The following is a 27,869-nucleotide window of genomic DNA, read 5'->3' on the forward strand; positions in this document are numbered from 1 at the left end:
CCCTTGTTTTAAAACATTTGCTTTAGAAAATTTTCCACGGTAAATTACTTTTCTATTCCTCAGAGATGAGGAGTTTCTTTCTAGATTTACAACCCCAGAACGTTTTTCTCAAGGAACCAGGAGCCTGCCTTTGATGTGTAATCATAATATACTGTCTGCTATGGACTAAATTATGCACCCCTGAATTTATATGCTTCACCTCTTAACCCTCGTGTGACTGCACTGGAGATAAGGCCTTGAGGAGGTGATTAAAGTTAAATAAGTCATAAGATTAGAGCCCTGAACCAATAGCACTGTGTCCTTATAAAAGAGGAAGACACACCAGAGACCTGGCTCCCTTTGCCACGTGAAAATACAGGGAGAAAGCAGCCATCTGCAAGCCAGGAAGTGAGAGCTTGCTAGAAACTGATGCTGCTGGCATCTTGATCTTGGGCTCCTCAGTCTATAGAGACAGAAATAGTGCCCCTCTATTTCTGTGGACGCTGCGAGCAAAGATACCTAATCACACTGACCACCTTCCCATATAATGTCCTCCACCTTGTCCTGGGAGCTCACCCTAGCAGCTTAAGTCAGTTCAGTGAAACTTCTTCACAAGTTTCACTGCTAATTTGTTTATTCTCTGTAATCTCTTTGCTGTGGACTTTTTTAAAAGCCAAAAGCATGAGTTAAAAATTATTTATTTTTATAGTTTTTTAGAGGCAGGATTTTCCTATGTTGACCAGGTTGGTCTCAAACCCCTGGGCACAAGTGTTCTTCCGACCACAACCACCCAAGCGCTGGGGTTACAGGTGCATGCCCCCATGCCTAGTTAAACATGACTGTTTTAAATACCTATGAAATATTGCTAATAAATATTGAGATAATACAGTATTTTTGCCTGTAAACCTTTATAATATTTCTGTAAAGATTATTTACTTCTTAAGTACAACATTTTTGACACTTTTGTTGAATCCTTCTCTTTTATACATTCTTCCTTCTTTGATGTTCTGGTTGCTTTATTGTGTATGACAATTGGAGGTAACTATATCCATATAGGAATTCAGTAAGACAGGATGTTTTCTGCTCTTCAGTAAAATACCTGTTAATTAAAAGAATCATTTCTCTAAATAAATGATGTGGCCAAAAGTCTGTTTGCCCAGGATGAATTTTTCTAGACATAAAAGTTCAGAGTCCTTGGGAACTCAGACATAGGCAAATTGGTTTATTAGATCTGCCTTCTTCTTTTGGCTTTCTCTAAGACTAGCTATCCCCCAAGCTTAATGTAACTGTCTGCAGATGATCAATATACTCTCCATAGGGCTTACAAAACTGCAAAAGGTGATAGTGAAGGAATAAGAGAAAAAAATGAAAGAGATACTGGAAGAAAAAAGAATAAAGATAAGGACAGAGCACTTTCCTATGCCTACTACCATGAGGGGAACTCTAACTATTAAGAGTTTTATTTACAATTAATAAGTACATTTATACAGCGATTGTGTTTATTTTTATGTTTACGAATGATCACACTGAAATATATTTTCAAGTTCACTTTTTCCCCATTGAATGCAAAGATGCACTCATATTATGTGAGTGACACCAGTGTGTTTTAGAACAAAGATAAGTGCTCAGCATATTCACTCTGCACAAAAAATAAATGAAAGGCACATTAGTAGTGGAAACAATCACTGAACAGTCCTGCAAATGTGGAAAGTATTTGAGTATGCTTCTGTGAGTAGCACTAACTTCTAAATGCATAAGGAAAAATACTATACTTAAGGAAAAATTTTAGAAAGAAGCTATTCCACAAGCCCAGTTGTTATGCAGCTATCATACTAATAAAAATTTCATGTGACCCAAAGACACACACATGGACACCACAAAATTTGAAATTCCTCGTCAGTGTTTCTGTAAAGGTGTACTTTTGATTTGCATAAATTTATGTTCTATTTATAAAAGGAAAGAAGACAATGTTAATAACATGCAGAAATATAACAAACAAACACAGAGGCTCCAGCATACCAACTAGGTTTCCAGCACAGGGATGGGCATGGAGAATAAAAGAGTGAGTGGAAACTGGGTCTACACAGAGCATGAAACCTGGTGAAGCCCAATGTGCAAATCTGTATTTGCTCACTGGTCATTGTATGACCAGTGAGATCATACAGTGCTTATAAATAAGCTGTTTCCGTGTGTGTGTGTGTGTGTGTGTGTGTGTGTGTGTGTGTGTGTGTGGTGTGTGTGTTACTAGGGTTTGAACTCTGGGCTTCACTTCACCCTTGCTAGGTAGGCTGCATGAGCCACATCTCCAACATTTTTTGATCTGGTTATATTAAAAGTAAGAGCTTGCTTTTTGCCCAGACTGGCCTGGATCACATTCTTCTTATACTTCCACTGTAGCTAGGATGACAGGTGGGCTCTACCAGACCTAGCTTTTTTCCACTGAAAGAGGGGCTTGCAAACTTTTTTTGCCCAGGCTGGCAAGTAGCCTCCCAAGTAGCTAGGATTGCATATGTGAGCCACCAGCATCTGGCGACCTTTTTCCCTGTCTTTTCATATTTTTTTTATTGGAGGGAGAGTGGGAAATTTGTATAAGACAGTGAAAATTGTTCCAGTCTAGCTGCCACCATGGGTACAGCCAGGGAAGAGGTCTTCACTGGCAAAAATTGTTGTTAACCCAGAACAATTAGTTATTTTTTAATAACCCTTTCTCCTCTTCACTCTGGGAAATTCTTCATTTTAGTATTTAAACTACATTTGCATTTGAAAAAAGAATCTTTAAAAACCCTGAAAGTTACAGAAAGAAAAGTTGTTGAAATTCATGATACTGCTGTTCTCTGTTTTCTTCTTGCCAAAAACAGTTTAACTATTCAAACCCCAAAGACTAATATTGTCATTCTCACCCTAGAGCTAATTCACTTCCAGTCTATTAAAAGTGTGTTCCTTCCCTAATAAGCTTTACTGTTACTTTCACTATGCTTCAAGTGTGGCCTGAATTTTTCTCCTTTGGAAGTCAAAAATCAAAATAGCTGCTCTGACCTTCTGGTAACAGTAGAATGGAGAGCAGTATGAACCTCAGATTCTGGTAACATGGGGACAAGAGACAGGTTCTAGAGTCCTTAATTCATAATCTGTTACCTATTAAAAGTAAAATCTTCCCTTGTCAACAATTTCTGAAAAATGCTCATCCCTTAACCCTAATCCCTTTCTCCTACTCATCACAAGAACAAAACCCACCAGGTATGGATGGCATCATAATTTCTCTTAGAACAAAGTGGCTACCAATTCATATCTTACAGGAGTAAATTTTCTTAAAACATAAAGAAGAAATTTCTTTTAAAAATACCATCTTCATGACTAATGGAAAATTAGCAGAACTTGGACCACTCCAGTAATAATAATAATAATAATAAAAGGTTTATATCCTCCTCTGATTTGGGGGGGGGGGCAGGGGAGACTGATCTCTGTTAGTGCTGTTCCCTACAGACCTTCTTCACCCCTTTTGCTCATAAACCCTCCCCTCCTACTTAATCTATAATTTAGCTTGGTTTTTCCCACAAACTTGCAAATCCATGTCCAGTCGTTTTATTATACTTGTTTATTTCTTTCTTTTTGGCGGCACTGGGGTTTGAACTTAAGGCATCATGCTTGATAGGCAGGGGTTGTACCACTTGAGCCATTCCAACAGCCCTGTTTTTTGTGGTGTGTCTCCCCTACCCCACCATAGGGTCTCACAATTTGCACAGGGTGATCCTCCTGATCTCTGCCTCCTGCGTAGCTAGGACTGCAGGCGTGACACCGTTGCATGATGGCTCTTTCGTTTTTAAGACAGGGTCTCACTATGTAGCTCAGGCTGGTCTTGAACACACAGAGGTTTTCTTGCTTCTGCTTCCTACGTACTGGTATTATAGGCTTTCATCTGGAATTTTTGTTTTTGAGTGGTGGTGGTGGGGCTTGAATTCGGGGCTTTGCGCTTACTAGGCAGGGGCTCTACCTGCCTCTTTTGAGGTCTCAAATGAGGCCCATCCAGCCCTCACTTGGATGTTTCAAATTTATGTTTTGGGTTCCGGATACTTGGTACGTACAAATTTAGTAAATACAAGACTTTGAATAGGGGATTGCAAAAGTCACTTCAAAATTTTTAACCCATTACGTTTTAAGTCTATTTTTTTTTTTTTTTTTTTTTTTTTTGTGATACTGGGGCTTGATCCGCTTGAGCCACGCCCCCAGCGGGTCCAGAGATCGACACTAGGGACCTAAGGAATTTTCTCCCTCTCTCCCTTTCAGACAGGATCTTAGCTATGGAGCCCAGGCTGGCCTGAAATTCTCGATCCTCACAAGCTTGTGCCACCAGGCTAGGCTGAGAAATTTTCTTAGATGGCACAAAAATGAAAAAGTCCTGTGTCAAATGCTGATCGGGAGGAGGAACGGCGGAGCTCATGGAAGAAAGATGCAGATTTAGAGCTGAAAACCCGCGGTTACCAACGCCCGTCGTCAGCGACGGCGCCTGCGGGGCACTCACTGTAACCTGCGGTTATCAGGGCAGACCGTGCTGCAGTCTAAGGTGTTGCAACCCAAGATGCTCTGGTTAAAGAAATCATACTTCCTGCCGGAATAGCTCAAACTAAACACTGAATTAGTTACGCGACTTTGCATTCCGTCTGCCAGTCCCCAAGAACAAAACACCCTTTCTCGGCTTCAAACACAAGGCGACTGGAGAAAAATAAAACTCCCCTCAACCTCACTCAGTCAACCCAGATCATCAGAGCCGGAAGGAAGAGACAGGGAAACGCCACTACGCGAGGGCAGCCGTACCGGAGGAGTGTGGCCGACAAGGGACAAACTTAGTAAACGCAATTGCGTTTAGCACGCCCCGGGGTAAATGTGTCGTCTGCTTTTCCCACGCAGAGCATTACGGAAGGAGAGCGCGCGCCGCAGTGTAAGCGCGCCCCGGGAAGACCAAATGACCTCTGCGGAGGAGGGACGGGCCCCCTACTCAAGCTTGCTTGAGGACCCCACTCTTTCTACGCGCTCCCCTCGACGCCGAGGGCGTAGCCCGGGTTTTCCGGCGCCTCTCCGAGGCGCACGGTGACGCAATTCCTAGCGCACCAATCCCGTGCTGACTAGAGGGCGGGCTTTTCAGATTTGAAAACCCAAACTGTTGTGGGAGTTGTCACGAGGAAGGTGAGCGTCGCTCGGGACGGTGCCGCTGTGGGCAGGGTCAGTGGGCCTGAGGCGCGAGCCGTGGGGCGCTCAGGCCCCTCCGGGCGCGGAGCCCGAGCCTGGGCGCTACAGCCCCGGACTGCCAGGCCCTTCACCCAAGGTAGGACCTCCCCGCTCCGGCCGGCCCGGTGTCCTCGGCTGGGTCCCCGCCGCCCGAGCGCCATCCAGCCCCGCAGCACCCGCGGCGCACGCGGGCTTGTATGCACTGCTGGCTTCGACGGAGTTTCCCAACCGCGCAGCACTCGGTTGCAAGTCTCCTGCAGTTGTCCAGAGAGTAAGGCCCTGATCCACTTGGATGCGAGCGCCCCGGGCCTTTGCTCTAAAGTCAGTTCTGGGGTTAGAATTAGCAGCGGGTAGGAAAACTGCGGGCCTCAACGCCCAGCTCTTCATTTTAGGACTTCAGACTCTGGGATGTAGAAACATCCAGCTTAGGTTTTCGTCTGCTTAAATTGTATGCTGGTTACAAGCATTTTTAGATGTTATTAATATCAGGAAATAGACGGCCCCTTCATTTTACCCTTCCAGACTTTTTTCCCCTTATCATTATGCTCATATGTATTATTTTATTTTACGGAAATGCAACTATACGACCTATTCTGTTGCCGCTTCTATTTTTTTAATCATTATTTTTGAGACAGGGTCTCTCGTTGTAGCCCATGCTGGCCTGGAACTGGTGATCTTCTTGCCGCAGCCTCCCAAGTGAAGGGATTCCAGTTTTTGGTTTGAGTAAATATAATGATGCAGCTGTCTCGTTTACACTGGTTTCATTTTCTTTGGATATATGTACCCACTAGTGGGATTCCTGGGAAAATGATAGCTCTATTTTTAGTTTTTTGAGGAACCTGCATACAGTTCTCCGAAATGTTTGTACCAGTTTACATGACACCAATATTGTGCAAGGTGTCCCTTTTCTCCACATCCTTGCCAACACTTGTTTTCATTTGTACATAATAACCATTCTAATTGGAGTGAGTAGTAATCTCACAGTGGTTTTGGTTTTTATATCCAGGATGATTAGTGATGTCAAGCACTTTTTCATATACCTGTTGGCCTTTTGCATGTCTTCTTTTGAGAAGTGTCTTTTTTTTTTTTTTTGGCAGTACTGTGGTTTGAATTCAGGGCTTTGCACTTGCCAGAAAGGCGCTGTACTGCTTAAGCCTCTCTTAACAGAGAAATGTCTGTTAAGGACTTTTAAAAATTGGGTTTTCTTTTTCCCTTCCTTTCTTCTTTCCTTCCTTCCTTTTCTTTTTCTTTCGCTGTTGAGTTCCTTATGTATCTCATTGTCTAACCTTTCTTTCATCATATGCTAAATATTGATGATGTTTCCTTCTTTTGCTCTTAACTAGGAAGGAAATAGGGTTTCAGATCTTTCTTGGGTAGCCTGTATCTACTAGGTTGTTTTTCTTCTGTATCTATTCTATAGAGTCTAGTCAGAGAAAATCCTAGGCAATTTTTTTTTTTCTAGATATCTTCTCTAACACCAACCCCACTTAAAACATTGGCAGCTCTTTTGGCTTCTGTTGCATTGCTGTTTATCACATAGTGAGGAAAAAAGTGTTCCTTCCTATGTATTTTTGAGAATTTTTTAGGATTTGAGAATTTTTTTAGAATCTTGCTTGACTTCTGACCTTCATCACACTCCTTTGAGTTGGTTGGGGATAGGATGTTGGGAGGACCTCTGTGCTTATTCTTGGAGCCTTTCAAGGTACACACAAATATCTGCCTATAAATTAAAACAGTTCTGTTCAGTGCTGCTACCTTCTAAAACTGTAAATTTTAACTTCCTGTTCAGTGTTTCATTAGGCTCTGAGGAACTGAGATTGGGAATTTGCATTTCTGTCATGATGTGCTATTTTCCCCTGCATATGTCCAATTTATTCATTTTTGTTTTTGAGATGGTGTAGCTTTACTGATACTGTTTAGAGCCAACAAGTTAGCTTTAATTCCCAGTGCTCTTCCTGGCACCTAGCACATTGAGGAATGTATAAGTATGTGCATTAATTCATACTTGCTGAATTAACATATTGTGGAACAATTTTCTGTACAGGGCCAGACTACCAAGATATACTTTGTCAGCTGTTATTGAATATTTTGTTTTTTTTTCCTCCATTGTAATAATTAGATAAAATAGTACTCTGTGTATGAAACTTTAAGTTGCTTATTTTTCATAGAAGTTACTGTAGATAATAATACTTGATGTCTTTTGATCTGACTGCAATAGTATTTTCTGTGATAGGCATTTTATATTTAGATGTCAAAATTATTAGAATTGCTATAAATTCAGTAGTAATAGATGCTATAAATTTTTTTTTTTTTTTTGGCAGGACTGGGGTTTGAACTCAGGGCTTTGCACACTTGCAAAGCATGTGCTCTGCTGCTTGAGCCACACCTCCAGTCCATTTTGCTCTAGTAATTTTGGAGCTGGGGGTCTCACAAACTATTTGCCTGGGCTGGCCTTAAACCGTGGTCCTCTGGAGCTCAGCCTTGGAGAGCTAGGATTACAGTACTAGCACCGAGCTACACAACCCATTTTTTTAAGCAGGGTTTGGTTTGTTTCATATATGAAGATAACATATGTATATATATGTACATGTCTATTCATAAAACATACTTAAATACTTTTTACCCCCTGCACCCTTTTTTCCCCCTCTCCCTTCCTGCTGGTCCCCCGTCCCACAGTCCTCCCCCCTCCCAGGACCCCTCCCCCACCTGCTTTACACTCATGTCCCATCATTATTATCATAATCATTTTTGGTCTATGAGTTACATGAGAAACAAGTAAACTAACTTTTCTGTACCAAAGAATGTTAAATACTGATTTTTTTACATTGAACTACAGGTTTCTCTGAGCCCCTGCTGAAGTTCTATGCAGAAAATTGTGCTTGACTGAATTCTTTGAGGAATTTTGTTGCTGCTGTTTTAATCAAGATGATTGCAACACCTTTGAAACATCCAGGAATGTCTTTAGGAACATCTTCTCAAAGAAGAAATATGGCCATGGATGCAATCTTTTTTGATGACATTCCTTCAGGTACACTTACTCCTGTAAAAGATTTGCTGAAATATCAGAACTCCTCTTTAAAACTGAATGGCTATAAGAAGAATCAGTTCCTAGAAATGACAAGTTCTAAGAATAAAAATATATTTCAATCTACTGTGCTAGCAGAGGTTACCATCTCTAACAGTTGTCTTGATATTAGTGCTATAAAGTCTAACAAGGATGGATTAAAAAATAAAGCAAACTATGAATCACCAGGGAAAATATTTCAAAGAATGAAAGAAAAAGTACTGCGTGACAAGCAAGAAGAAGTATCAAGAAGCAGTAGTTTGCTGGAACCACAGAAAGGCAAAAATAATAAAATCTTTACTCCTAACAGAGATGAAAAAAGACTATTGCAGCATACCTACCTCTGTGAAGAAAAGGAGAACAATAAATCATTGCAGTCAGGTAATAATTCATGTATTAAGTGTTTAATAAGGTAGATGCTGTTTTAGGTACTAAATGAAAAAAATGCACCAAAATCTCTATCTCTCTTAACATAGCTCACATTCAGGTGAATTAACTGAGTACACTTTTATGGTGCAGGAGAAGAGGAAAAGCAGAAAGAGAAAAAGGAGTAAAAGATGGGAGAGTTGTAATTTTCAGTGGAGTAGTCATTGTGCTTCAATGAAAAGATGGTATTTGAGTTTAAAAATACCGAGGGAGGTAATAGACACAGTAGACCCTTGACATCACAGGTATATGGTTCCGAAGAGACAGCTGTTGTGCGCTCAGGATGCATGGAGTTCAGTACTTTAAAATTACTCAAATTTACCTATAACATACTACACAAGGTCTGAGCATCCATAACTTGAAGCTGCATGGAGTAGGCTTCATTACTGTCACAGAAATACTGCTTATCAAAACTAGATTTTATTTCATTTTCTTTAATCTCAAATACTGCGGATGGTTGATTCATTTTTCTTGTAATGCCCTCCAACTTCTGTTAAAGACATGCCGCCTAAATTGAAATCTAAAATTTAATCTGAATTAATCACTTAAATTAAGCACATGAACTTTTACCTTATTTTTTAGGGACCATTTGTTTTTGGGAGGCAGATTTTTTGTTAGATTAAGGGTAGGGAAACACTCAGCAGACCACATAACAATTTAAATACAACAGATGATAACAGACTAAGAACCTAACTGCATCATCTGAGTCACATATTTGTGTGGGAATTTAAAAATTTTGCTTTTGAAATTTGTTTTATTTATTTTTGACTTGGTCAAATTGCACGTAATAAATTTGTGAATAAGACGGGCTTACTGTATAGATAGATACCTTGGAAAATGGAGAGAGATGATCCAGCTGACACAAATGCCCTGGAGTAGGAACATGTGAGACAAATTCAGGTACTAGCTTTGAGGATAGTGCATCATGCAGTGAACAGACAGCTGAAGAGGAAGCAATAAATAAGAGGGTAAGATAACATAGGATATTATAGGTAAATATAAAGCTTGGCTTTTACTGTGAAGAAAGTAATGAGTCACTGGAGGGCTTTTTTATTTTGTCTTGGTTTTTTTTTTTTTCTTTTGCAGTGCTGGGGTTTGAACTCAGGGCTTCACACTTGCTAAGCAGGGTCTCTACCACCTGAGCCACACTCCCAGCCCTGGATTCTGAATATATTTGGATGATAGAGCTAATAGGTTTGACTCATAGTGTGGAATATCTAAGAGAAAAAGAGATGGAAAGGATAACTTCAGGGTTTTTTATTTTTGTTATTTGTTTTTTTGGTTTTGCCTGAGAATTGAAAGGATGATTTAACTGAACTGGGGCTGACTAAAGGAAGAATGTTGTGTTTTATAACTTTTTTTGTCATGCTAATTTTGGTATATCTAAGTACAGATACAGGACTGGGAAAAATTAGTTTGAATTTAGGGAGGTGATATAGGACAGAGAAATACATTTGGGAATTATCAGTACCTAACAGTATTTAAACCTGTGAGATTAGATGCGATCATCAAGGAGTAAGTGTAGAAACAGAGGGCCAAGTCCTTTGGCATTTAGACATTTAAAAGTTAAAGAACAGAAGGCCACTGAGAAAATAAGATGCCAAGAGAGCAAAATGTTTTAAAGAGGAGGGAGTCATCAGTTGTGCTGGTGAAGGGTTAGCGACTTAGATGAGGGTGTTGAAATAATAGGAATAAAATACAATTCTAGAGGGTTCAAGCAAGAATGTGATGAGAGATATTGGCAATGATGACCACAGACAAGTCTTTCTGAGGAGAGCAAAGAAATAGTAAGTATGGGTAAGTGTTTCATTATTTTTTTTTTTATATATATTTGTGGTACTGGGGTTTGCACTTAGGGTCTTCACCTTGAGCCACTCCACCAGTCATTTTTTGTGAAGTTTTTTTTGAGATAGTTTTTCACTATTTGCCTTGGCTGGCTTTGATTCTCGATTCTCCTGATCTCTGCCTCCTGAATAGCAAGAATTATAGGCTTGAGCCACCGGTGCCAGGCTAAGTGTTTCATTATTGTTTTTAATAGTGAAATTGTAGCATTTTTGTATGCTGTTGGGAATAATCAGTAGAAAAGGACAAACTCAGATTGCTAGTGTGATACAGAACCTAAGGCATAAGTAGAGATTGGTCTTTAATTAGGACATAAATAAATTAACAAAAAAGAAATCAGTGGACTGGCATCCACTTACAATCCCAGCTGCTTGGAAGATAGAAATTAGGAGGATTGAGATTCTAGGCCAACAAGCAGGCAGGGGTGGGGTAGCAACGAGTTAGCAAGACCTCATCTCAACAAAGAAGCTGGGTGTGATGGATCACATAATGTAATCACAGTAATTTGGGAGGCCATAGGTAGTAGCATCATACATGGTCCCAGGCCAGCCCAGAGGGAAAAGCAGGAAACCCTGTCTGAAAAACCACTAAGGCATTAAAGGGCTGGGCAGTTTGGCTCAAGTGGTAGAGTGCTGGGCCCTGATTTCAAACCTCAGTATAAGAAATAAAGGGAATAAATGAAGGGAAAAGAAGGGAGAAAAAAGAAGTGTACATAAAAATGGATGTGGGTGATCACTATTGCATGACTTCACAGACAGATCTTCAGAAGTACTATCATATGTGAGACTAGATATGAGATGCAGTGTTGAAGTTTGAGGAGGTAGAGGTATGGATAGTGCAGGAGAGGAGAAAAGTCAATTGTCTAGGCTTAGAATTGATTTTCTGGGTAACTTTAAACAGCTACTTGAAAGCTGGGTGGTAGGGTAGGCACTTGTAAACCCAACACTTGGGAGGCAAAGACAGGAGATCTTCAGTTCAAGGTTAGCCTGGGATATATTCTAAGACCCTGTCCCAAAACAAAACAAAATAAAAAACCAACAACAATGTAGGTCTTGGGATTGGCAGTAGATTTGAGAGAATGATCTGGACAGACTGAAAGTGGTAAGAAATTGAAATTGTGATTTTTAAGATCTAGGATGTGAATGAGAATAAAATATAAACAATACTAGTGCTCCTCATTTCCTTTGAAGGGCTATAAAACAGATGTTAAGGGGATATAAATTATGGTTGAATGTGCTATTAGGGCTCAACATTTTGAGTTATGAAGAGTAAGTTAACAGCTCTTCAACTCTTCTTTCATGTTTTAGAAATTTATGGTAACCAGAAGCAGAATTTTCAAAACTGGATGGTATACTTCATGTATAATATTAAACACATGTCAAGTTTGTGGTAGCATCAGAATTTTATTCCATATTTCCATGCTTCTGAGTCTAGCAGTATGCTCCTCACCCCCTGCTTCTCCCTTTGCCCTCAGATGACATTGTGGATCACCCCATGGATCACTCTGGGGCTGCCTGCCCTTTAGTCAGGATCCTCCTGAGCAGTGCCCGTGCCCAACCACTTTGGGACTTGGCATCCGGTGCAGTCCCCAGCACTCAGCAGGCTGGTGTTTGCTACTACTGGATTGAAGGTTGAGTCAAACGTGTTCCAGATGCCCAACACAATTCTCCTGGAGACCACACCCTGAGCCTTCCCACTCCTCACACAAAGGGAGTCACGGCCCAAGGCTCTCACAGTCACAGAAAGTTAATAGTATACTTTTGTCTAGAGCAGGCAGTATAGGTATAGAGAGTGGAGTGAAGGGATGAGGAGATAAAGGGAAAAAATTAACTGTCATATATTGGAAAAGTACTGGTCTGATCATTACTAAACCTAAATGTCTTCAAGATTTTAAAAAGTCATTTTTTTTCCTTTTCCATAACTAATACAATGCAACTTCTTTTTTTTTTAAAAAAAAAAAAAAAAAAAAACAATAGTGTCAACCTCCGTCCAAGAAGTTCCTCTAGAATCATCAAACATCCTTCCCAGTAAACAAAATGGTCAACACCAGCAGGAACAGAATACATATCTGCACAATTTAACTTATGGTAAACTGTTACTTTGTTCTTTGTGGTCTGTTACTTCAGTGTATTGTTGGATGTTCTAGATAATTTTCCCAGTGTGAGCATAAGGATGGATTTGGGACAAAAACTTGAATTATACAGCCAGAGGTATTCAGAGAAAGATAGGAAAGAGGGTGGAGCCTTCCTAATCTGAAGGTGTCTTTTAATATAAACAGTTTCAAATTGAATTTTATTTCTCTTTTAATTTCATATGATCCTTCTATAAATTTTGTGTTGTTTTATATTTTCTGCAGAACTTCCAGTCCTGAACCAAGAGCAAGAAAATGTTTTGACTGCAAGAGTTTCAAAAAAGGGAGTAGCTAGAGCCCAGCTGCCTAAACAAATTCTTCGCTCAAAAGAGAATACACCTGAAACTTCTACGTTCAAAAAGGGCTCAACTGTTTTAGAAGGCATTGATTCTTCCTGTAAAAAATTCCAAAATATTAATGTTGAGACTCTCAGTACTATTAAAAATAGTGGTCAGTTAATAGTTTGTGCCAGTGAGATGACAACAGAAGGGACTTCACCAGAGGAAATTAAGGAACAAAATGAAAAGTCAGTGTCCAGAGGAACTAGTCTTCCAGGTTCTATGGCAGAAACATGTAAAATTATACTTGCAAGTCCAAGACTTCATTTAACAATACCTCGAAAGTCAAAAAGAAATATTTCAAAGCTTTCTCCTCCAAGTATATTTCAAACTGTTACAAATAAAGTTAAAAAAAATAAGGTAGGAAAACTTTTTACTAAAGCAGTACTGCGGTTTAAATCTAGGCCTTGTGCTTGCTAGGCAAGCACTCTACTGCTCAAGCCACACCTCCAGCCCTACGAGGAAAACTTCTAAAGCAGACATTTATCTCAGTTTCCCCCTCTCTGCCCCACCCCTATTCTTCAGGAGATAAGCTCTATGCACTCTCATTATGATTCATTTTGTGTTTTATTATTATTACTGTAGGTATAGTGTAGTCTCGTGAAAAGAACAATGAACAGAAAGTAAGAAGACCCAGGTGTTAATTTTTGTTCACTTACTAGTTGCATGGCCTCAACAATTTACCCTTTAGGGATGAACACTAAATTTATTCCTACTCGTAATTTTTTTTTCTGATTTTTGGGATATTATCAACAGAGCAGTTGAAAAAGAAGGATTATAGCATCTAAAGATCTGAGAATTTTCTTGATTGTTAATATGGAGTGATCAATAAAAGACTAGAGCATCAAACTGTTATACTAGGATAAACTCTGTAAAGGAATTGTAATAGAAATGCAAGTTGAAGAAGAAACATATATTGTAAAATTTCCAATTGTGAAAAGTTTGCCCATTTATTGTAAAATAGACAATGATGGCATTCAAATTCTATCTTAATTTTAAAGAATGTGGTTGGCAGCCTGGCTCAAGTGGTAATGAGCTTGCCTAGCAAGTAGGAGGCCTGAGTTCAATTCCCACTACTGCCAAAAACCCCTCAAAAAAAACCAAATGAGGTAAAGAACAGTATAATCATTGCAGTTTTCAGTCTCTTAATTTAGTCACTGGAAAATGCACTAATTGCAATTATTTCAATTTATGATGACCGGTTTTAGTTGTTGACTTAAAAATGTTGGAAGCAAGTTGAGCAAAAATGTTTGAATGTTTGCTATTCTGAGATATCACACAGTACTAATGTTCCTTCATTTCTACAGTGCTGTTTATCTCAGATACCACAAGAAGTCCAGGCCTCCCACCACTCATATCCCTGTATAATTCTATACCTCCTGTAATTCTGATCTAATCTCATTCCTTCTTAGCTCTTCAAACATTACATTGTATGCTTCTGAATTAGCAATGTGATATATTATCTATGTTCTGTAAACATTTTTAACCTTGCTGTAACTAAAATGACTTCTAACAACTCTCTACACCTCCTTTTATTTAATTATTTTTGGTGGTACTGGGGCTTGAACTCAGGGCCTTGTACTTGTTAAACAAGTGCTGTACCACTGAGCCACTCCATCTCCATTTATTTTTTATTTATTTATTTTTTTTGTGTGTGTGTGGTACTGGGGTTTGAACTCAGGGCCTACACCTTGAGCCACTCCCAAGCCCCTTTTTTGTTATGGGTTTTATTGAGATAGGGTCTCACAAACTATTTGTCCTGACTAGCCAGTCAAACCACAGTCCTCCTGATCTCTGCCTCCTGAGTAGCTAAGATTACAGGCATGAGCCATAGGCTCTCGCTAATTTTTTTCATCTTTAATGACCTTTGTCTTACCTATGCCCTATACCCTAGCCTTACCTTGTCATTATTAGTACATATAGATTCTAATTTTCTAGCATCCCACACTCTTGCTACCAATTCCTGTTGTTCCAGATCATTCCCCCTCCAGTACGTTCCATGCCTACCTATCAATATTTTGACCTGCTAAAAACTTTAATTCACCCACTCTCGTGTCTCAGTTCCCTTCCCAAATGTAGATTCCATGTTCCATAATTATAACCATTATAGATTATAATGCTCAATTATTTTTCCATTGATTTCTCATTGCAGGAGAAAACACTTAAGCCTTTACTATGGTTTACAGGGCTGCATATCATTTATCCTGCAGTGAGATCTCTTATTCCCTTTCCTTACTAGTTTCAAGTTACTAGGCTTCCATTCTACCTACTATGGCCTTTATACTTAATCTCTGCTTAGACCAAAAAAAAAAAAAGTATATATATATATATATATTTGGCTCATCTTTCACTTTATTCATTTCTCTGCTCCAAGACCCTCCTTGAATAGCCTTTTTTTTTTTTTTTTTTTAACTCAGGGCTTCATACTTGCTAGGCAGGCAGTCTACTACTTGAGCCACACCTCCAACTTTGACTATCCTAACTCTTTTTCTTTTTTTGTGGAATGGGGGTTTGAACTCAGGGCCCCACAGTGATAATTTGATATAAGATCATTTGAAATATAGTTGCTTCTGGAATATAGGACAAACTATACAACACAACTTCAGTCTCTTCATATGTTTTGTTTTGTTAAATTGCTAGCTTAAAATATACTGTGGTTCATATATAGATGGGTACTAAGGAATCATTGAGGTTACTTAGGTTTTTTTTTCTTGTGATTCAAGTTAATTTTATAAGGTTTATGCTACAAGTAGTACAAGAAATGTATTTTTTTTTGCTTTATTAGGTAATACAGTTACAGGAATGGATGATTAAAGTCATCAATGATAATACTGCTATATGTGTAGAAGGAAAATTAATGTAAGTATAATATTTAAATATTTAATAAAATTTAAGAAAATAGTTGTGTGAGATTTTAAAAGGTGATGCATTAGAAGTAGCATCTTCCTGCAAAACAAGCTCTTTCTCAGGAGGTTATGAACTGAAAACAAGAAAGTAAAGTTGCTGTGCAGGTCTTTACCATGTTGATTTGTTACCAACTTTCTTGGTTTTGCCAATTTTTCTCATTTCTCATAATTTAAAGAAAAAATCATGACAGCTCAAATTTGTATAGTGCTTTATTTTTTCTGAGTTGCTAATGAGCAGACCGGTATTATTTGCTTATTTATGTACTGTCAGTTAATGTTTACTACATACATTTTAGTCCAGATTCTCACATCTATATTGGGTCCACCTATAGATTACTGATCCAGAAAAGGAATCAAAGTTATTTAAAAATTTGCCATACACCTTCAGAATAAGTAATTGGCACTTTCTGGTTTTCCCTAAAGTGAGAGCATAAGCAAGCAGGTGGACTTTGTCTACTACTACTCTTTCAGCACCATTTTCTGATATTGAGAATCAGCTTCTCATTGATAAAACAAATTTACAGTAAAACAGTACATTACCATTAAGGTACTTCCATGGAAGTTTATAAAGTTAAGTATATAAAATCTGTATTGTCCACTTTTCTTGCCTTGTGCTCATTTCTTTAATAGACAAGATGCAACATAGATTGCTTTTGTGGACAATCCCACTGTTGCTGTTGTTACTACCAGCAACAGTTTAAGTTTCATCATCAGAACAAGGAGAATTATAATATTATCTACCCTTGTGGGTAGTTTTAAGAATTAAATGTCTATATAATTTGAAATACTAGAGAATAGTGCCTTTAGAGTATTATTTAAATGTTTGTTAAATAAAGCAAAAAAGAGTGAAGAAGTATTATATTAAGGTATCACATATGAGTTTAATCCTATTTAACTGAATTAAAATACCTTAAGTTCCTTATTAATTACTCATGTAAATAGTATGTTTATTATTGTCTCATGAATGAGAGATTGTTCACTTATCTAATATATCTTCATATTTTGTTCTTCCTATTTTATATTTATTCTTAGCTTCATTTAGAGAAATATAAAGAGTAGATTTATAGGTCAGTGATTTGCTACTATAGCTTGTTTATAGGATTTATAGGATCATGGTTTGGCCACAGTACAGTTTCTAGGTGGATACTCTGAGGATCACATTAGCCAACCAGTTGAGTTCTGCTGCAGTGGTAGCCCTCAAATGTTTTTGTAATTAAATGAACAACAGTTAGTGCTATAGCCAATGTTTCTGTCCATATAACTTCTTGTTAAATGTAAATATTTAGGCTTCACTAAATTATTTCTTTCTCCTAGAGACATGGCTAACATATATTGGCACAGTAATGTAATTATAGAGCGGATTAAGCACAACGAACTTAGGACGTTATCGGGCAACATTTATATATTAAAAGGATTAATAGACCAGAGTTCCATGAAAGAAGCAGGTGAGTATCATTATTAATTGAATCTTTCCATGGTTTCCAATCTTGCACTAAAATAAATGGACAAGTCTGTAAAATATCCCCCACAGCCTCATATTATAACCTCTCATACTACTCCCATTTGAGTAGCTTTTCAGTACTGATCCCTCATGCCACTTCAACTATACTCATCTTATTTTCCATCAGGTACACTTGTGCTCCTGGTTTTTCACTTTCCTCTGCTTCTGACATTCTAACTCCATATTGTCAAATGACTTATTCCCTCAGGTTCTTTAGAACTTTACTTACTATTTCAGTGAGGACTTCCCTGACTATCCTTTTTATAAATTGTCCCTCTAATGAATTAATAAAATCTTTAAAGTTCTCTACTTTCAAGTAATTTTTTTGTTTATTCTTAAATAGGATATCCATATTATCTTACAAGGAAGTTTATGTTTGGTTTTCCAAAAAATTGGAAGGAGCACATTGATAATTTTCTGGAAAAATTAAGGTAATATGTTCTTTTAAGTTTCTAAAAAAATCAACTTTTTTTTATTTGATGTTTGGCATTACTGGGGTTTGAACTTAAGACCTTGTGCCACATACCTAGCCCTAAAAATTAACTGTATTGAGGTATAACTTACATTCAATAAAAGCACCCATTTTAGATTTAAAATGTATGCACTCATGTAACCAATGTAAAGGGGTTTTCATTTTGGGGGTTGCTAGTTTTGAAGTTCTTTTTGATCTTAGAAAAGTTTTAGAAACAGTAACATTTTACTAGAATTACTGTCATGTTGAGTAAATCTAAAAGCAAAATAAAACTGACATATTTCAAAGAGTCTTCAATCACCTATTCTTTGAGAGACATGCAGCTGTTACGTACTAACCTGAAGCTATTGATCCTTTTTTCTTTTATTGATTCTCATTATTTATCCAGTGACAGCTTCTTAACAGACACTGGGAAAATAATTTATTAATTCTTGTTCTTAAGTTGCTGAGAGAGATACAGAGTTTGAAATAATCACAGTACAAATAACTTACTACAGGGCCTGACAATTTTATTCTGTAAAGGGCCCGGTAGTATTTTTCTGTCTATTCCAACCACTGAATTCTGCCTTTGTAAAAAAGAAAGGCATAAGTAGTATGCAAATGAATGAGCATCCCTGTATGAAGTACACTTTATTTACAAAACAAGCAACTGGCAGGATTTGATCTATAGTTTTCTTGTATCAGTTTAGGTAGGAATTAGAATAGACTAGGAAGCTATTGGGAGATTATATTTGAGTCCTTTGACTTAATCTGTTATATTTGATTCCTTGTAAGGGAGGGGATGGAAGCATTGAAGGATTAAAAATGTAACATTAAAGATAATCTTTAGTTAGACATGGTGATTTACCTCTAATCCTGGCACTCAGAAGGCTGAGGCAGGGGTTTGAAACCAGCCTAACCTACATAGAGAGTTCTAGGCTAGCCTGGGCTAAAGTGTGAAACCCAGTTTCACCAAAAAAAAAAAAAAAAATGGTTTTGCCTGAGGGGTCCATTTATTTATTTGTGGATTTAGTGTTTTGTTTTTTTTTTTTCTTTTTCCCTTTTTCTTTATTTGTTTTAAGAATCAGTATTAAAGGAAAAAATAACATAGCTGTTTTTAGGGCTGAAGGAAAGAACAGAGGAAAGGCCAGACAAAAACAGAAAACTGCAAGATTTGTCCCTGAAATGGAAAAATCAGTAGAAGATGATGTGGAAGAAAATCAAAAGGATAGCCTCCAAAAGGCCAGCACCACTTATGACCTTGATTGTGATAAGTTGGGTATGTCTTTGTTGGTACTGTGGTAAATTCTTATGTAAACTCTACATTTATTTTAAACAGTGTATATAGTATTGAGTTCTTTAATTTATCCTACTGCCAGGATTGCAGAGGTCCTTAACCCTAAAGGTCTCAGGGCAGGAATGAACAAGACAAGACAAGACACATATCAAGAGGGCCAGCAGGCTGATGACCAACTGGCAAACATTTATTTTTCTCAGCCAGATTTATACAAAAGAGGAAAAGACTTAAACATCAAAAACACTCTGACCTAGTTACAACCTTTCTGTGTTTTCCACCCTGCATTTTTACTGCCAGTGTCCTTGACTAAGTATAAACTTCTTTTTAGTCAAGGGAAACCCATTTAGCGTTCCTTCCCACCATGATAGAGGCATGGTGCACCTGCAGATTCCGACCTTGTCAGAATGCTGCTAAGTCACAGCGATCTTGTCAGACTTTGGCTTTTGGTTCCCAATATCCTGCCCTAAAATTCCTGCTTCTTACTACTAAAGTAATTACAATGCAGTCTTTATAAATTAAAAGGGCAAACAGCAGGGAAGATCTGGACAGTCTTTGCAGGATGGGCTGAAGTGATTGACAGGTTTGATTGACATGGTCTTGTCATACAACATTGGGCAGGAAGCACATGCACTTATGCTAACTCTCGGGTATTTTAATTACATGTATGAGGTGTGATCAGTATTCATGTTTTAAGAGGTAATCAAGGGCAGAATTCCCCCAAGGCTTCCTGTCTTTGGCAAAACTTACTACTGCTGAGATTTTACAATTGAAAAGAAAATTATAACTGCAAAGGGTGGCATTGAGTTTAGCATGAAATGCTTCATGGCACCAGGGTCCCAAAATCCCTATTGCTAGCCTGCCTCAGCTTGGTATGTTTTCTTGAATGATCATTGCTGTAAAGTTAGCTGCCTAAACTGTTTTGTGTCAGCTTTTCGCTAGCACTATAATCTGCCTGAAATTACATCTCCCACCATCCCAAAAATGTGTGAACATTAACTTACAGCTCCTTCTAAATAATATAGATGAATAAGTTACTAAGATCTTATATATGTATATGTATATATATATAAGTATATGTGTATACATATACATACATACATACATACATACATACATACATACATACCTTGGCATTGTAACTGAAAGGTGTGGAAGATTTACAGAAGAGTTCAGGATTGTGTCTGCCAAAAACATGGTATGATTGATACAGGATATAAGTGTACCTGTATCTCATTCGAAACACTCTCCTCCTCCTTGAAACTTTACTTATCCTCTGGTACAAAGAAAAGAATAATTTAAATATTCAGAGGACTGCTGACAGTTCACTTACCATAGTTCCAATTGCTATTATCAAAAGTCATCTATTTCCCCTAAATTGGTTATATTGCTTATTGTCATTATTAGACTATTCTGAGTATTCTTGAGTCTGGGACTGTTGCCTTTTTATTCCTAAATTATCCTGGAAAATAGATCTCATTTTAAATTATTTGTCAATCTTTTGGGTTGGATCTTATCTCCCCCAATCCCCCACTCATCCTCTACTTCACTCAGAGTATCTAGCAATTTTTTAGGAATTTGAGCTGAATTGTAAATATGATTGGTAAAGTGTTTCAGAAAATAAGTGGTGAGTGGGATGAAATAAAAATTTAATTGATGAAAGTTTTGGGAAACTGTTTTGCATACTAGCTGTGTTCATAGGAAAATCATTCAACAGTTTTAAGGCACCTTTTATGGGCCTTGATCTTTTTAACTGTTAGGAATTTAGAGATAAGTAAGACATGATCCCTCCTTTCAGGAAGCTTAGTTTACGGGCAAATACTGCTGTATTTTGTTATTGTATCACTTTTCTAGTATGACTTAGCAGGTCGTTTGTTTTATGAAATTGTTAGCTGTTTTTATTATTACCAGTATCATTATACTTTCTATGACAAATCTAAAGCAAAACTGTGCCTAACACTAAACAAGTGTAAACCCACAATTGTGTTTAATGATTTACCTAAACTGTAATTTTTCATATTTAATGCTGTAACCACTTTATCACAGTATTGTTGTTGAAGTACATTATCTGTTATTATACTTACCAGAGTATATTATAAATGATCTATTTAATATTAACCTCCTCTACTATGTAATAATATTCCTAAGAATTTGGAACCATACATTGTATATCTTTACAGTTTTTAAAGAATAATAAAAAGATGTCTTTAATTTTAGGAGATGTGGCGCAGGTTTGTAATGCCTTCTCTCAGAAGGCTGAGGCAGGAGGGTCATGTTGGAAGACAGCCTAGGCTTCATGCTATTATCCAAGCTAGCATGGACTACATTGCAAGACATGTCTCTAAAAAGTAGTGGGAGAAGTCTTCATTCTTTTTATGAGGCTTTTTTTAACTCATCTATAATTTTAGTTCAATAACCATTTGTTGAGCTTACATCATATTATGGGACCCCAAAATAAGCTGCCATGGTATATATATTTCTTTGGCTTACTTCATAGAGGCTCTTCTGAGAAACTGCAGACAGCATTAATGCTGAAAGGTTGACCTTTTGTAAAAGAAATTAACATCTATAAAGGATGACATCATTAGTGAAGTAAACAGATAAAAGATTGTTACCTGACAGTGTGAAATGTTGTAGGCCGGTATGGACGGTCCTTGCTTTTTCACAGCCAGAGAACTGGCTTGTGAGGCAGCTGATTGACTTGTAAGACAAGGCCGGTACACAAAGTAGGATTTATTAGAGAAAAAGGAAAGGCTACAGCTAGAACAGTACAGCGGAGCTCAGAAACCAGTGGCTCCCTGATCAGGTGAAGACTGGGGCTTTTTATGGACGCTTTAACTCTGGGCTAGGGTAAGGGATGGTGGGTTTTCTTCCATGAGCTGTGGATTCACATGCATAGGCTCTGTTCGATGAGCTGGTCTGTTTGCCCCTTATTGGGGGGAAACAACCTCGAGAGCATTCTGTTTATCAGCCCTGTGGCAGATTGATGAGGCCCTCTACCACCTTTTCAGGGTGCAGGGCTCGTAGTGCTGTCCATGGGGGATGGGATACTCACTCATCTGTCCTTTAGGCTCCAAGACCAAACGGGATGTAAACAGATTTTTCTATCTGATGTGTACCTACGATTTTGCATGGACACTGGGAAGCCGAGGGAACCCTCATCCCTCATCTGGTGACAGAAACATAAATTTGTTTTTACAAAATGAGTTAATCTTACTGTTCTGTCCATGAAAAAAAGGTTCAAAACACTTAAATAATATGGCTCTCCACTTTTTTTTTAAGAAAATAAAAGTGATCTGAATAAAATCTTACCTTAGAGAGTAATTCTGTCAAATAAAATTGCTTCTCATTGTAATCAAATTATAATGAATAATTGTGATATTGAATTAGACAGATTTTTTTTCAAAATTAGCTCTTTAATGTGGATAAGGAGCTTATCTGCTTTGTTTTGTTTTTAAGACAGGTTCTCTCTGTGTCTCTGTGTTGCTCAGGCTGGTCTAGAACTCTTGATCCTCCTGCCTTAGGCTCCAGGATGCTGGGATTACAGACATGCAACACTATGCCTGGTTGAAGCAGCTCCTTTTGATGCAATCATTTAACTCTCCATCTTTGTGTTCACAGAATGGAATAATAAGCACAGTAGGTTGCCAGGAGCTACAGAAATAAACACTGGTTATAGAATTTGCCAAAGTAAACCACCATTAAGGCTCCCACAAGATCAAATAAATACTACTTATCAAAATGGAGGAGGATGTGATTTATCTAATCAGGTAAGGCATTACTGTACACTCTTCGATGTTTAAAGTGTTGATATGGCACTTGAAAAGGTTGGGGACCACATTGTTACCAGGTCCCCTGACCTCAAATCCAATTCACAAATAGAGCAGGGTTTTAAGGAAAAGGAAATAATGGATTATTATTCATCAAGGAGGAGGACAGGGAGAATCAACTTCTCAAAGCTCTGTCATTTCCCTCCTGAGAGAAAATATCTGTGTTTTCTTTTTTTCTGTTTTAGTGGGACTGGGGTTTGAACTCAGGGCTTCACACTTGCAAAGCAGGTGCTCTACTGCTTGAGCCATACCTTGAGTCCATTTTTGTCTGGTTATTTTGGAGATGGGTGTCTTTCAGGCCTTGAACCACGATCCTCCAGATTTCAACCTCCCAAGTAGCTAGGAATACAGGCGTGAGCCACTGTTGCCCAGTTAAATGTCCACTTTTTAAAGGGGGAGTTCAGAGGGTCAATTTGAGTACATGACATAACACAAGTCCCAAAACTTTGGCTATTATCTCCCAGTCTCCTGGTACCAGATCTTCAAAGCATATGCCTTTGTTGGTAGAGGTTTATTCCTTGGTGGTTAAAGATAAGGGGGAAAAACTGCCTGGTTTAATTGAAAAGTAACGAGTGTTAATCATGGGTTCTCTAACATGTGGGGAGAGACAGAGACACAGACAATGTGGAAAATTTTAGTTTGAATAAAAGGCATAGTAACTGGCCAACATGCAAACTGGCTACAACCAAAACGTTTTCGCTTTTGTAGTCCAGGTTACACTTTCCCTACTGTCAATTTGTTCCTTCCGTTTTTATGGAAAAGGGATGTCACAATCATCTGTTTCTGCCTTTAGTTCATTTGTGGGCCCAAGTAAGGAGTCAGTACTCCTCAGCAAAAAGCAGCATTTAAGCACCCATTACAACATCAAAAGACACAAGTTCTGTTAAGTATCAGTTTTGCTGATCAATCCAAAATCAGAAACTACAAAAGTAAAAAGGGCTTTGATGGCTGAGGGTGTGACTTAAGTGATAGAGCACCTGCCTAGCTAGCATGAAGCCTGGAGTTCAAACCCCAGAAAAAGGAGGGAGTGTCTTTATTTGAGATCTTAGGAATTGAAGTTCAGAAAACACAGATTCAAGTAGTTCTAAGTCAGTGTTCCAGAGAAGGTTAGGAAAATGAGAGCTTATATTGAGCAAATGATGTTGACTTACTACAAGGCAATAAAAATTATGTTTTGAGGGAACTGCTGATGGAATTGAGAACAGGGGGCTATGACAGGGGCTAGGTGATCAATAGAAGGTAAAGAAAAACACGGGGCTGGGGATGAAGCACAATGATATTTGCAAAGTGTGATGGAAATCCTGAGTTTGATCACTCTTCCCAAAAGTATATACTTAGTAAAAAACTGTCCATAGAAGAAGAAACCAATAAATTTATTCATCTTTACACTGGGAACACTGTAATTATCTATTCTAGCTGCCTACACTCAGAAATAACCCTAAGTGCTCCCTCAAAAGTCTCCAGACTCCATTTTAAAATTCACTCAGTGTTTTTTTTTAATAATTTTCCTTTAATTTTCACAGCTTTTCATTAACTTTGGAATTAAAGGTAAATGTTTTAGTACTTATTTTCCCCATTTTTCACTGAAAAAGTATAGGCAGCAATAACAGATTACTTTAGCTTTTAGAATAAAGCTTATTTTATATAAAGTATATAAAAAAGCACTTGGAAAAGCCACATAGTATTAAATCAATGAAGGAATTTTGTAGGATACTGGATACCCAGATGGTGCTCTAGCAGAAGAGTTTCTGAGTAATGAAGTGTTCCCATTAATGAAATTTGCACAATTACAAGTATGTAGAAGTTTGTGCACTTGATGCATGCTGTGAAAATGCTTGAAGTTATGTTTAGCTATTAGTTGCTAAAATAAAAGCAACCTGTCTTTTTGTTTTGAAGGAATTAATTGGAAAAGAAGAACATAAAAAATTATCTTCAAAGAAACTCAAAAATTGTAAAGGAATAAATAAAAGGATAATTAAAAATCAGAACCAAGGTATATAATTATACATCACTTTATGCTTATGGGAATGTTTAAAGACTGATTCTTTTTATGAAATTAATACCATAATTTAGTTTTCTATAAATGTGGATTTTCAGAGTGATTTAATTGAGGTCCTGTGTACCAAAATATAAAGGCTTTTCTCTAAATATTAGCAAGTTCAAGGCTTCAAATTCAAGAAGCTAGGGATGGTGCTACATACCTGAATCCCAGCTACTCAGGAGGCAGAGGCAAGGATAGCTACTTCATGCGCAGCCCAGGCAAACTTAATGAGACCCTATCTAAATGACAAAAATATAAGCAAAAGAACTGGGGCAAATCTGCACTGCCCTTACATGCTGAGTCAAAAATCTATCAGTTTAATAACATTTTTTCTATTTTATTTTTTCTCATAACTGAAAAGAAATAAAAATGAAGAACATTTTTTTAAGTGTTCAAAGAAGTGGAGAGAAAAGCAAGTTAGGTTAAAATATCCAGAATAGGCTAAATCTTTATTCAGATTATTCAACAAAATAAATAAAAATATTCTACAGTCCTCTGCCCTGCCAGCTGAGCTATCGAAGGATGCACGAATAAAAATATTCTGACTAGAAATGTTTTCTTTAAAATTAGAACATTCACAATTCTCAAATTTCCAAATGAATGCTTGAGTTGGATTTTTATGAGGAATTGAAAGAAAAATTTTTTCCTCATAACGTGTAGATATATGGTGACAGTGAAAAATCTTATAGATTTTTGGGGGGGTGGGCGGGGTGTGGTTGTAGAGTTTGGGCTCAGTTTCACTCTTGCTAAGGAGGTGCCGTACCACTTCAGCCAAGCTTCCAGTCCTTTCTGCTCTGGTTATTTTTCATATACAGTCTCCCTTCTGGCACAGACTAGCTTAGATCATAATCTTCCACTTTTACGATTTCCACTGTTGCTAGGATGACAGGCACATGCCACCATGTGCAGCTTTTTTCCATTGAGATGGGGTCTGCCAAACATTTTTGTCTGGGCTGCCCTGAACGATGATCTTCCTAATCTTAGACTCTCAAGTAGTTAGGAATGACAGGCACAAACCACAGTGCCTAGCTATTGGTTAATCTCTTGGCCCTTGAACCACAATCCTTCCAATCTCAGCCTCCCTAGTAGCTAGGATTATAGGCATAAGCCACCAGCACCTGGGTAAGATCTTGTAGGAACTTTTTAGATTACTTTAGATTCATACCACTTCTCCATAAATTATAATTTAGAGACTTTTTTCCCCAGCATTCAGTACTACCCATTAGTCTTTCATTTTGTTGTCTATTTTGTAAACAATGGCATGTAATATGTGGGTAACTGCAGTATTTCACTGTGATGATTGATGTGACCATTTGCAATTTATATGCACTTGTAATGAATAATTTAAATTAAAATTTTAATTGTTACTTTGGCTTCTGGTTTCTTAAGTGTCAAATTAGAGAACTGCACTTAGAATTGAGGGTAGTGAGAAATTGACACTATATTAAAGGCCAGGCAGATGAACTTAAATCATAGACTGAGAAGTCATTAGCAAGTTTGTATAAATAATTATGTATGTTTAGAATTGAAAGGGCAGTGATCTGAATAGTCCTGTGCTTCAGAAAGATTAATATGGCAGTAAGGTATAATATATTTTATGGTTACATTTGTTTATAGCTAATTTGAGATTTTGATCTTTGGTTTTTGTCTTACGAAATTTAAGAGAGAGCTGAAGAAGTGAATGTACCTATTGATATTCTAACCTCAGGAGAACAGTTCTTCTCAGATGAAGAAAGAAAATACATGGATGTTAGTCAGAAGGAAGCTTGCATTTTATTAACACCACTTAAAACTAAAAAAGTGATAGAGCAAAGATGCATGAAGTATAATCTGTCTTCTGACACCATTAAAGCAGTAACAGAGTTTTCAGTATCAAAACATCAAGGAGAAAGTGAGTCAGACTTAAATAAAACTGTAAGTGCCATTAATAAGTCCATAGGAACTTTAGGAAATATACTTGAGTATGGTAGGAGCTATAAAAGCAAAAACAAGGAAGATTGCAATGAATATGATTTGCTCACTATCAACCAAAACCTGCCTAGCCCTAATAATAAACAAATGGTCACCAATGACTTTAAGAAAAATAACAACTTGCTATCAAAATTGAAGAAAACTGAAAACCAAGTAGCTAGATCATCTTACAATCATCATCCTTCATCAGATTTGTCAAGTGAAGAGAGTGAAACAGAAAATGAAATTAGAAGGAAAGCTGGGGTTAAGAAAACCAGAGCACGAAACATCAAAGAAACAGTGAGAAGAAACCTAAGAGATCCCACAAGGGATATCCTACTGATTTCAGAATCTGAAACTGAGGAGAGTGAAACTGAATTTCATAACAAGCAAAAGAAAGCTCGGTCTTCTGCCAAAGAAACTTTTCCAAAATCTGGTGGTGAGAATGAGTTTCTGGTTATTGAGGCAGTGGAATCTGATAAAGTTAGTAAGCAACCCTTAAAACATTTACCTGGCTTAAATCATGATGAAGAATGGGATGAGAAGGAATTGCAGAAACTTCATTGGTAAGTACTTAGATTTGACTCTGAACTATCTGCAGTGACTACAAAAACAGTTAAACACATAAAAAACAGAATGACTTGTAACCATTACCAATATAATGATGTCAATAATGAAAATTTTTCATGAATAGGGGTGATTCATTGTTTTTACTGTTGTTGATAAATCAGGTCTAATAAGGACTGAATTTGGCTCCACAGACTTGACAAGTGGTTTCAGTGGTGTAATGGTGGGAAACCAGCTCATAATTGTGAAGACCGAATGTTGGGGAGGAGGATAAAAAGCTAAAGGCAACTTAAGTGGGCCATACAAGAAAACTGACAAAGATGGAG

At 37.6% G+C, this 27,869-nt stretch overlaps 1 protein-coding gene across 8 annotated transcripts in view; it reads left to right on the forward strand.

Annotated features, from left to right (window-relative positions):
- Positions 1-4,841: 4,841 nt before the first annotated feature.
- Positions 4,842-27,869, forward strand: part of Mis18bp1 (MIS18 binding protein 1) — a 37,956-nt gene continuing 14,928 nt past the window's right edge. For 2 of the 8 annotated variants that reach the window (XM_074068043.1, XM_074068048.1), the window contains exons 1-11: positions 5,167-5,299; positions 8,039-8,647; positions 12,511-12,621; positions 12,891-13,363; positions 15,789-15,862; positions 17,224-17,354; positions 17,754-17,841; positions 18,944-19,140; positions 22,777-22,925; positions 24,882-24,978; positions 26,690-27,542. In XM_074068043.1, the coding sequence (XP_073924144.1) occupies positions 8,128-8,647; positions 12,511-12,621; positions 12,891-13,363; positions 15,789-15,862; positions 17,224-17,354; positions 17,754-17,841; positions 18,944-19,140; positions 22,777-22,925; positions 24,882-24,978; positions 26,690-27,542 (2,693 nt within the window). In that variant the 5' untranslated portion in view covers positions 5,167-5,299; positions 8,039-8,127. The other 6 variants (XM_074068046.1, XM_074068045.1, XM_074068049.1 and 3 more) reach the window with 6 other exon arrangements.

The sequence above is a fragment of the Castor canadensis genome, chromosome 3 (assembly GCF_047511655.1).
Source record: "Castor canadensis chromosome 3, mCasCan1.hap1v2, whole genome shotgun sequence".
In the NCBI taxonomy this organism is placed as follows: domain Eukaryota; kingdom Metazoa; phylum Chordata; class Mammalia; order Rodentia; family Castoridae; genus Castor; species Castor canadensis.